Raw genomic sequence first — 11,431 nt, 5'->3', positions numbered from 1 at the left:
CAGGCTGGGGGATGAAGGGATTGAGAGCAGCCCTAATGAGAAGGACTTGGGCGTACTGGTGGGTGAAAAGCTGGACATGAGCCAGCAATGCGCGCTCGCAGCCCAGAAGGCCAATCGTATCCTGGGCTGCATCAAAAGCAGCGTGGCCAGCAGGTCGAGGGAGGGGATTCTGCCCCTCTACTCTGTGCTGGTGAGACCCCACCTGGAGTACTGCGTCCAGCTCTGGAGCCCTCAGCATAAGACAGACACGGACCTGTTGGAGCGGGTCCAGAGGAGGGCCACAAAAATGATCAGGGGGTTGGAACACCTCTCCTATGAAGAAAGCCTGAGAGAGTTGGAGTTTTTCAGCCTGGAGAAGAGAAGGCTTCGGGGAGACCTTACTGCAGCGTATCAGTACTTAAAGGGGGCTTATAAAAAAGGTGGGGGCAAACTTTTTAGCAGGGCCTGTTGCGACAGGACAAGGGGTAATGGTTTTAAACCAAAGGGGGGTAGATTCAGACTAGATATAAGGAAGAAATTTTTTACACTGAGGGTGGTGAAACACTGGCACAGGTTGCCCAGAGAGGTGGTGGATGCCCCATCCCTGGAAACGTTCAAGGTCAGGTTGGACAGGGCTCTGAGCAACCTGATCTAGTTGAAGATGTCCCTGCCCACGGCAGGGGGGTTGGACTAGGTGACCTTTAGAGGTCCCTTCCAACCCAAACTATTCTATGATTCTATTCTATGATTCTATGATTAGAAGTTGCTTTCCTGTGATAATGGGCAGGAGCTGAGCTGTATTAGTGCACAGCTTGTGGAGATAGCAGAAGTGAAAATGTGCACAAGCAAGCACAAACCCTGGCACTGAATTGTTTTAAGTGGAGGTCAGCTTTGCCTGACAGTGACTACTGCCAAACAATTTACCCTACTTTGTGCTTAGAGCAATGCTTTAACCTTGCTGGAACACAGAGCAGTCCTTTTTGTAGTACAGAAACAGCCCAACTACTGACTTGTGTTTTAGACCACAAAGGATATTGGTTGATTAGCATTGAAAACATTGACACAGAGATACATAGCTTACATGCAGTCCCCTCTCACTGGAGAGAGTAATGACTTGAGTAACAAGTTTCATGCACACTGTTGATGTTCCTTCAGACTTGCCTTGTTAACAGCTAATCCTGTTATGCACACCGTAATTAAGCATCCTTCTTTTCAGGAGATCCTCAAAGAACCGGCGCAAGGCTGAGCGCAAGAGATACAGCTTGAAGGAGGGGAGTCCTTTTGAAGATATGGCTCTTCTGGAAGTCCTGGGAGAAAATGTTCGTGCTGTTGAGGCTGTGAAGGGTAGGACACTTGACGATCTTAATCTACTCTACAGCTTGTGAGGACAGCTGAGGCAGTGTGCCCCCTCTTCTTCTTAATGGGTACGCTGAGGAGAGAAGCTGCCTGGTCCATAAGACCATCTGTGTCAGACCTTGATTTCGTTCATCTGCCTCTGTGCCTGGAAGAACACGTAATAGTTATCCACATTTGAAGTCTGGGAGCAGAGAAGTGAGGCCTTGTCAGTGCTGTGACAGATTTGTCTCACATTTGTACTCAGGCACTGTAGGGGCTGAGTAGGGACAGAACCAGTTCTGATTTGCTGCTCCTCTTCATGTGCCCTGATACCAGAGAAATACAGCTGTTTATTTAGCATAGCTTTGTTAATTGCTATTGCTTCTGCTTCTGTTCCTTCCTACAGGAGACGTACACATCCTTCTGAAGCAGCTTGTACTGTTTGGTTATGATGAGCAAGCTGGGGCACTGCAGGAAGTCCTGGGAGAAGTTTTGCAGTTGATGGAGACCTCGATTCCAGAAATCTGGACTCCAGACCTGCAGCAGAGCTCTGTCAACTCGGTCTGTGCTCATCTGCAATACCCATCACGCCTGCTATACAATACCAAGTATTTAGCAGTATTCTGCATTCTCCAGCAAAGAGTCCAGAATCCTTCCCTGGCTTTCCAGATCTGCTTTTTTTTCTGTAGAGGTCAAACAGATACTCTGTACAGTACCTGCCAAGTCAGTACACTCTAGATGTGTACAACAGGTATAGCCTGCTGCGTGCCTTGCACTGAATGCCACGTTGGACATGATGAGGTCTCATAAGGCTTGTGTTACCTTGTCCTAGTGGTGACTTCTTTTCATGAGCTCTATCTTAAGCGATTTGTAGAACATAGGAACACTGTTTTCTTTTTTAGGCCTGATGGTTGAAGTGTTAGCATGGCTTTTATGTACTGGAGTAGTGGTTGTTCGACCTAGTGATGTGAAGTGAAGAGTTACCAGACTGGTCAATTTAGTCTGAACCAGTATATTGTAAGGAGTATATTGCAAAAAGAAGGGTTATGTCAGGCTTCTAAGCTTCATCTTCATGCAGAATAAGGAAATCACAAAGACTGCACTTAGTTCCCTTCCGAAGTAGAAGTCTTTATTTCTAATAGGTAGTTTCTGAGCGTTCATGGTGAACACAAAATATTCCCCGGTATCTTCTCCCTAACTACTGATTAGCAAGACTCTAAGGACAGATTAAAACTGTTCTATGTGACAGGTAGCTGAGACTCTCAAATGAATTTTAAATATTGCTGGTACTGTAATGAAAGTAGTCCTGCCAAGTCATGACACTTACAGTGCTGTGAAGAAGTAGGTGCTGGGATAAGGGTTCTGTGTCCTGAGAAGCTGTCCAAAAGCAGTTCTCTCTTTCTGCCTCTGTGTTAACTTTTCTGAGATGTTACTGGGCTTTGATCACATACTCCTGGTCACTTTGTACTGTGAGGTCTCCTGCAGGCAGCTGCTTCTGCTTTTGGAGACTAACAGCTGAGTTTTCTTTGTAGGTATCCCTGTTCTTAGCCTTGCTTTGTGCAGGTTGGAACATGGGTATTGCTTCTTCATACAGGTCCTGGGACCCAACTCAACTGCAAACAGCATTATGGCTGCCTATCAACAGAAGAGGATGATGACTCCTGTTGTACAAGGTTAGTTGAGGCTCTGAGTTAGGTGTGGGTGTGAAGTGTTGGTGACGTCAGTGGGCTTTGGGGCTCTCCAAGCATTGCTACCTGCCAACAGTTGTAGCATTTATTCAGTTTTAGGAATTTCTTCATGGTGTACCCTCCTGCCTTGTGGCAAGTGAGCAGCCTTCTTAATAAGGTTTTATTTGCTCTGAAGTCCTGTGCTAAAACTACTGTCCGAATTGTGCTCCTGGCTTCCTCTGTGTGTAGTGTCTGTTGTGAGGGAATTGGAAGTCTGATTTCTTACAGAATGTGTTAGATAATTCTGCTTGTAACTTACCTGCTGAATTTTTCTATCTGGCTTTGGCAGCCAGGCCAAGCTCTTGACCAGGCCAGGCTACAGTCTGTTGTGGTGCCTCGCTATCTTGAAGTCCTTGCAGCTAATACAAACTTAGAGCTGAGAGAGCCAGCAATGGCTGGTCCCATCTCCCCTCTGTCTTCCCTTTTCCCCACTAGTCCTACAGTCTCTTCCCCTACTAGCCCTGGAGTTGCCTGGAGAAATCCTGTAATAAACCTCTAGATGCGGCTTGCCTATTGCCGCTTGCCAGGACTGGCTCCAGAGAAAACCGTGTGCCACTTAATTCACACTGAACAGCCAGCTGGCTGTTGTGTATGATGTCCCAGTTACTGCTGAATGAACAGAGTTCTGCTTTCTGCCATGGATTGTTGCCTCCTGGTTCTGAACAATAACAGTTAATGGAGAGGGGACTTGATTTGCCCCAGAGATTTATTTCTGTAAGCAGTTCTGCTGGGGGCACTCTTGCACCATGCAGGCTGGTGATCAGTCACTAAAGGGAAATGCTATGTGTCAGAGACTTCTCAGTGTCCTTTGATGTAAAGAAAAGTAAACTAAGTAGTTGACAGATCCTGAAGAAACCATATGGCTGTTACCCTCTGTTCTGACTCTTGTCCTGTTTGCCTTTCAGATCCAGAATTACTTATTCCACCAAAACTCAATAAAAATCTACAGTGGAAACTGCATCTTCTCCAATAACCAAAAGCCAAGGAATCCCGTGGACTCTAAACTGTAACTTTTCATATGATTTCATTACACCTTTTCAGAAACCATTGTTGTCCTGGCGTTTCTGATACACTGTTCTTAGGGCTGTGCAAGTGAAGGGTCCCTCCACCTGATGCAGCTGTGACTGTGACCTGTATGTGACCTGTGACATCCCACTGCAGAGGTCGTTTGTGAGGCTGGGGTGTAACAGGGTGTGCAGCTCTGAATGCTGCTGGTGGAATCCAACATCTCCCACCACTGTTCCCTCCCTTCCGGATGAAGCAACCCCACCAGTGTTGGATGGGCTATTTTCTCTGCCATCACTCGCTCCCGTGGATGGTACCTGCCATGATGACAGGTCACATTTTAAGCTGTTCAGCCTGGTTTAGAGATCTCACCAGTAAGTCTGCACCAATAGGAGATTGTAGTTGCTAAACAAATGAGTTGCGTTTTCTCTGTTGAAGCTGGATGTTGGTAATACCAGATTTTCATCAGAATTGCTTCGTTATGTCAGAGTGAACCCTGCAGTATCGACAGCTGTTACATCCTTAAAGTGTGCCCATTCACACCAAGGAGATCTTGGGTAGAGGAACACGAATAAAAGCGGCGGGGAAGGGTGGCGTGAGGGGTGTCAGTGTCACACACTGCTGGGTAATACTACCCTAATTATCTGAGTTTAAAGAAGATCGGTTAATGTTGCTGTGTGGCACTGACAGATCAGCAGCTGTACCCTGGTTATACTATGCGCTATTGCAGAACTGTTTCAGCTGGAAACTGATCTAACCTCATACCTGAGAATTACGTTTTACCCCGGAATGCTTCTGCAGTCTGACTTGAGGAGTAACAGGAGCAGTCCTGGGAGCGGAGGAGGGGGACAAGCTCTGCAGGTGAGGCTGAAAACCCTTTCCGCAGTAGCAGACCCCTCTCCCTCAGTTAATTTTGGCCTGGCAGCTGCCGTGTTGTATGCAAGCCATTTTAGTTAGGTGCTGTGGAAAAATGCCAGCACAAACATGGCACTTCCTGTCTGTTGGAGGTACCTAATGACACTGCAGTGGGCCGTGTTCTTACTGCACGGCATTAGCACGTGTCTAGTGCTGCAGATCATTGTTTGGGGCATGTCTGATGGCCATGTGGGTTTGCACTGTATGTGCTGTGCTGGCTTGGGGTTGTTGGATTGGAGTGGTAAAACAATCCTTTGTCAGGGTTGCATGAAGCATTGGAGTGGTCTTTCTTACAGCTGTTCTGAGTTACGTGGCCTGTTCTGGGTGGTGCGTGGATGGCTTAAGCCTGTTGTCAAGTGCTGTGACTACACTGGAAGGAGATCCTCCAAGAGTAAAGCCTTGAGATGGCAAAACACATGAAAGGCTGCACAGGGTAGGAGTGTTTTACTGGATCTGGGTCTTTGAAATGGTAGCAGAACATAGTCCAAGACAAAATACAGAAGCCATCTTTCAGATCTGGAGAAAGGGGTGATGAGGGAGTCTGCGGTCCTCTCCAGGGTATGGAGGACTTTGGACCTGCAACTGAAATGCAACACTGACACCGCTAATTCCTGACATTTCTAAATCTGACGCCAGGAAATGCTGAGACCTTGTGCAGCCTAACCTATTGTCTAGAAAGAGAGTCCCTCTTTAAAGAACCCAAGAAAAGGTAAAACTACTGCCATCTTACTGAGGATTCATGCTTGTGCCTAAACACAGCAGTTCCTTTAATGCAGGTATATGGGTTCTGCTTTTCCATCATGGTGATGGTCAAAGCTGAAGACCCTCTGGTCAAAGACATGTTTTCCTGTTCTCCCACCAAGGCAAAATCACTTTAAATCTGCCATCCAGGTGGAAGACCAGTCTTCTAAATCATTCATCACTGAACTCCATTGTCCTCCCCTACCCAACTCCCTCCTGAGTGAACTTTGACTAAGGAGCAGTAGAGCTGGAAGCAGTACCTAGTGTCCGTGAGCCTCCAGGGGGATGTCTTGCCTCCTGCTTCCTACTTCCGCAGTTGCTGAACCTTAGCTTCTTTTCAGCAGCAGCCAGGAATCTGCTTTCCCTTGCTTTCTACTAGGATGCTCTTTTGCTTTCTTAGTGATGCATGTCATCTTGAAATATATTCTGCCTTAGCTGCTGTCTTTACAGACACGTTGAATTTGCTCTTCTGAGTTCTGTGGAGGCTCTTACAAACAGATGCAGTTACCAGGAATTGAAGTAAGCCATTAATGCAGAAATACGGAGTTAGCTTAAGAAATGTCCCAATTTCTGAGCAAACGTGGCTGTATGGAAGCCTGATTCTCTCGTTAGAGCAGAAGTTTGTCACCTCTCTGCTGTCTAGCTTCATTAAATACAAAATACAAAAGAAAAAACCCTACTTCAGGCACACAATATCATAAAAATAATACAGCTCCAACAGAAATCTCTTAATCACAGCAAGGGGTGGAAGGGAGGTGCTCTTGAATTGATTCAGGTACCCTTTGTCAACACTGGTCTTTCTAAGGCACATAGTGTCATCTTCAGAAGCACTTCTTAAAAATGCAGGAAGGACCACATTCTTCATATTCACTTCTGTAAACCCAGAGCTCCTGGAAAGAGCGGAGTGAGGCCAGAATAGACCCACCAATCCAGACAGAAGACTTTCTTTGAGGGGACGCGGCTGTGATGAGGTTGTCAGTGGGGCACATCCTGGCCAGTTCCATCTGGAAGCGGTCAGTAAAGCCCTCCATCATAGTGCTGCCCCCACACAACAGGATATTCCTCACCATTTTTTTGTTGATGTCAGCATCACACTTCTTGAGACAGGTGAGTGTCAGCTGCACAATCCCTGGCTGCTGTGAGCCAAGTAGGGCTGGTTTGAACAGCGCTTCAGCACAAAGGAATCTCTCCTTGCCTACGGTGACGAGGTGTCCATCTGGCAGCTCATAATCCATTTGCTGTTTCTGAACAGGCAAACTCAAGTCCTGGGTAAGGTCCAGAGAAGTGTAACAACACTTCTCTTTGAGATCTTGTACGATGTTTAGCTGGTGTTCCGTGAACACGTTTCCAGACTCATTTAGTAACTTCATGAGATAACGTGTGATATCCGAGCCAGCATAGTCTACTCTCCCAGTGATGCTACGTATAACATAACCTTCATAGATGGGAACCACGTGCGAAGCACCGTGGCCACTTTCCACCACGAGAGCTGAGGTTTTTCCATAAGAGTACATGGATAAATGGGACTGGTAGGCAATGTGGATGGCAGGCGTGTGAAATCCTTCAAACATCATCTCAGCATATCTCTCCTTGTCAGTGATGGAACACAGGGGAGGCGCTGACACCAGAACAGCATGGTCCTCTGGCTGAATCTTCATCTCTGTCTGGAAAATACACTCCAGAGTATCTTGGACACAGTTCCAGTCCGCCACTATGCCATGTCGTACTGGGTTGATGAGTGTTAAGGGTACAGGGCTATTCTGAAGCTCTCTTCCGACAAAGGTTTCTTTTTGATTGCTCCCAGTCTCCTGTGTGGGCTTACCAACTGTAGAGGAAACAATGTAGGAAGGCCATGGGTCCCCTGCAAAGCCACACTTGAAGTAGCATGTGCCAATGTCTACGACTACTGTTTTAGTTTCCTTCATGGCTTTGAGGCTACCCTTGGTTGCAGATACATGGCTGTCCCTTATAGGCTTCAAATTCCTTGCGTCCGCTGCTGCCATTCTTGCAGACTTTTCCTGTACGGCTGTGACTTCATACAGCAAGTGCTGGACATGCTTCTCAGCAGCATTGCCCTGCCACCACTCCACCTGGGGTCAGCGCAAGCAGCAGACGTGTGGCTGGAGCCCTGGTGGTGGTGGTTCTACTGATGACATCATACAGAGGCTTGCCCCTCAGAAACCAGTGCTCAGCAGTCAAGTGTGTGACAATCGTGACTTGAGACAGCTGTGCACCATTTCTGTATAGTTGGATTGCAAGCGTTGTGCTTCGCTTTGACCTGCTCTGAGAGGTACTAAAAACCATGACACCCTCGCAGATGTGACGGGCCGTGGGGCATAAACAGCGCATTTAACTGTGAAGCAGCATGGCTTTCCTTTCCGGCCTGCGTCTGCCATGTGAGGAAGACCACAGTTCTCCAGCATTTGCAACTGCTCTCGGTCCAAAATAGTTCCTGTTGCTAAGCGTTGGCACTACTTCACCTCTGGGGCCAAGCAAAGCCCTAGTTTGGCTGTGTCAAGAGCAAATCCCTAGACTGGCTGTGCTTTTGTCATTGTTTCTCTTGGTTTTAAGTTTTGCTTTCTAAACTAGGGCATAATATTACTAATGTCAGCAAAAACTAAGGTGTGACTGGTGTTTGAAATTAGGCCACATTCAACCCCTCACCCTTACCGTCCTCCCCATTCCACTACAGGAACGCCTGTTCTTTTCCAGCAGCAACAGGTCGCTATTTGCCCCATCAGTGTGTGTGTAATAACACGTTGCTGCATGGAGGCACAGAAGAAGAGGACACCCTCTCCCCACAGAATACATTATCAAGAGCTACCAGCAGCATTTTCCTGACGTAACGAAAGCTCTGTGTGCTCTTTTACCCAGAGCCGTTTCACCCAGAGGGCGTCTTACTTAACAAGTCAAAGCTGGGCTTAGGATGAAATCAAACCCTACTAACCAGTTCTGGACCCACAAACAGATTTTCCTTACTACTGCTCTGCTGCCTATATGGGAGTTCACATCTTGACGACAACCGAATGATAGAGGCTCACCAAAATCCTGATATGGAGAAACAGGGCAGCATAAAACCACGCCAATTTCTCTACCCACCTCAACATATGCAGACAAGCAACTGCAAACCTTGATAGGTTATTATTCTGGGAAGCAGTAAAGCTGGTCATTGTGTGTTATACATGTATTTTTATATATAAATGATTAAATACATCCTTGTACATGAGATAGGCTGCCCCTCTTGGAGCCTGAGCAGTGACTACCCTGGCACCCTGGTGACAGGCGATCCCTGCTCCATAGCCAAGGGGAAGTTCAGCAGCACTGAAATCTTCAGGCCATGCTGCGGCACAGCAAAGTGGGGATGCTGCAGCTGATGCTCCTTCCCATTTAAATAACCTGGCCATTTTTTTCAGGCGGAGGGCTTGATCCTAATGCAAGTATTGGTTGTCAGCTGGTGACTGACCCCCTTCAGCACTGACCGGTGCACTTGGTTGGTCTATGTTCATGTTGGTCTAAGGAAATGCAGAAAAATTTCAGCTTAACTTCTCCATAGCATTGCTCGCTCACTACAACCGTAGTGTTTAGTTCTATGTTTAGCTGTAGCGTTTTAATTCCCGAGTTGTTTTTTACTTCCTTGGATAATGGCAATAAAGTCATTTTTTAGGTAGCCGAAAGCGATTACTTTTCCAGCCTGAAAAGACACCGGGGCGTCAGAAACATCTGACAGGAATACATCTGGCAAGCTCCACTGGCAATCAGTGCTTTTGATACAGGAGAAGAGCTTGACAAAGTGTTTTTAATATTGTCTGACTTGTGGTTCGTTTTGCCTTCGGGTTACACGCAACTGCTAATCCTCAGTGTAAACCCTATCTTACATTGTTCTTCAAAAGAAAAGTAGTTGTAGCAAATAAAGCCGTCAGAATGCTGGGCGTTTAAAGATGGACGTGCGTTCTCTAGCTTAAAAATGTGAGAAAATCTGGCGTTTCTTAGGCTTTTTATTTAAGAGTTTCGGAGTTTATTGCATCAAGTACTCAAGACAGAAAGGCGAAATGTACCAATGCTTATGAAAGGGCGATGGTAAAACTTACCTCCTGGGCTGCAGCTGTAATTTGTAAAATAGCTGGCAGTTGGCACAAAAGTACAATGATAATCTTGAAAATGTTAATTTTTTTACATTCCTTGGACAGTTTTGCTGTCAGCCACGCCAGCCTCTGCAACATTATCACTTAAGAGAAACTTCAGTGACAGGCAGAAGACATCAAGAGAAAGACCTCTAAATCATTGTTTCTCTCCTTTCTCAGTAGAAACCCAGATCTGGGCTCAATGCGTCAGCTTCTGAATTAAAATAAATCCTTTCGTCCAAACCCAACGCTTCTTCCAGACTTTGGTCACATATAGATTAGTGGGGCAGTACCACAACAAAGCTGCAAACACGCCTTCAATTTCAGAAGTCACTTTATTTTATGTTGGGTTTTTTTTTGGCTATGCTGTTACAAAGTTAGTATGCGTTTAGTAGTAGTTTCCAGGCTACTTTTTCCCACATTACATTTGTCATTCCAGTTCACAAAAAACGTATGTGTCCACTAACATTCTGAGGTCTTTGTTGCAGCCTGAAATCTGAAGACAGGTTGTAAGATGACGTTTTGCAAAGTCATTTTGGCCAATGTTTCCTGAGATGTTCCTTTAACTGTGGGATAGTAGACAGCTGTTGTTTGCAACGATGGCATCTGAGGGGCAATTTGAGAAGTTCAGAGACGTGATCTTTCACTATCACCTTTCCGTTGCTTCTTACCATCTCTATCACATCTGAAACAAAATGAGACGGGAGGTATTGGGACCGCGTAGCATCGTGAAACACGTGACTGCAGAATCTCTGCGTGCTGCTTTGCATGTACAGCATGTCATCACTGCATTCTAATTTAAACCAGTCACAAAATTTGGTTGACTTTTACTTAGTGCTTCCCAAATATCTGAAATTACATAAAACCTTTCACTTATTACAACAGAATTTATCACTTACACATTTGTTTGGAATAAAAAAGCCCAAAGCCAGAACCCACAAACAGGATTACATGTCACAAAATACCTTTTCTAATCATTACCTTCAGAGTTTAAGAAGTAGTCTGTAGTAAAAGAGTTCCAGTGCTTTTTGGTTTTCAGGGCTGGAGAATCAAAATCCTGGCTGATTAAATGCAAATGTAGCTGACTGAAACAAATATGTTATGTAGGTAAGAGAGAAGAGTAATGTTAATGCTTGAAGTTCTTTTGCAGTAGCGTCGGTTGCAAACACGATTCAGCAGAGTCGGACTGCCAGCCTTATGGGTCAGTCTTACCACGTTTGACCCACAGTCCTGTGACAGAAGAAACCTAGTCTGTTCTGGAAGCGCAGTCTCATGCCAAGCGCTTCACTTAAACAGTCAAGGTCACTAGTCTGCGTATTCCACTGGCCCCTAACTACAGTCTATATTCCTGCTAGTTTCCAAAAGGGCAGAGACAGTGGTTTTAACAAACCAAAGTTTAAACTTTGTAAAGTACCTGAATGGGACTTGGTCAGTGACTCAAAGCTTCATCCAAGAAGTAGAGAACAACTTAGGAACACCGACTGCGATACCCACAGGCATTTGGACACTGTAACATCTGGACTTACTTACACACACACACGACTTGAATCCCTGCTCAGTAGGGCAGGGGAGTTGACAGGCTTAAGAGTCACTCTCTGATCCCCGATC

The 11,431-nt window shown here is 46.0% G+C and overlaps 3 protein-coding genes across 4 annotated transcripts in view; 1 reads left to right on the top strand and 2 right to left on the bottom strand.

The window, feature by feature from the left end:
* The window catches only part of IKBKAP (inhibitor of kappa light polypeptide gene enhancer in B-cells, kinase complex-associated protein), a 36,076-nt gene extending 31,982 nt beyond the window's left edge, over positions 1 to 4,094 (top strand). The window contains exons 33-36 of the mRNA XM_009328988.1: positions 1,196 to 1,323; positions 1,721 to 1,875; positions 2,909 to 2,987; positions 3,947 to 4,094. Coding sequence (XP_009327263.1) covers positions 1,196 to 1,323; positions 1,721 to 1,875; positions 2,909 to 2,987; positions 3,947 to 4,014 — 430 coding nt within the window. The 3' untranslated portion in view covers positions 4,015 to 4,094. The remainder of the gene's footprint in view (positions 1 to 1,195; positions 1,324 to 1,720; positions 1,876 to 2,908; positions 2,988 to 3,946) is intronic.
* Positions 4,095 to 6,523: 2,429 nt separating this feature from the next.
* Positions 6,524 to 7,705, bottom strand: LOC103921078 (actin-like protein 7A). Its single transcript, XM_009328987.1, has one exon. The coding sequence runs from the start codon at positions 7,703 to 7,705 to the stop codon at positions 6,524 to 6,526; it is 1,182 nt and encodes a 393-aa protein (XP_009327262.1).
* Positions 7,706 to 10,139: 2,434 nt separating this feature from the next.
* The window catches only part of APTX (aprataxin), a 10,760-nt gene continuing 9,468 nt past the window's right edge, over positions 10,140 to 11,431 (bottom strand). For both annotated transcript variants that reach the window (XM_009328938.1, XM_009328939.1), the window contains exons 7-8: positions 10,805 to 10,908; positions 10,140 to 10,508 (exon numbers count right to left, since the gene is read on the bottom strand). In XM_009328938.1, the coding sequence (XP_009327213.1) occupies positions 10,354 to 10,508; positions 10,805 to 10,908 (259 nt within the window). In that variant the 3' untranslated portion in view covers positions 10,140 to 10,353. The remainder of the gene's footprint in view (positions 10,509 to 10,804; positions 10,909 to 11,431) is intronic.

This window comes from Pygoscelis adeliae, unplaced genomic scaffold, assembly GCF_000699105.1.
Source record: "Pygoscelis adeliae isolate BGI_AS28 unplaced genomic scaffold, ASM69910v1 Scaffold127, whole genome shotgun sequence".
NCBI lineage: Eukaryota > Metazoa > Chordata > Aves > Sphenisciformes > Spheniscidae > Pygoscelis > Pygoscelis adeliae.
This window is presented reverse-complemented; position numbering and strand designations above follow the sequence as displayed.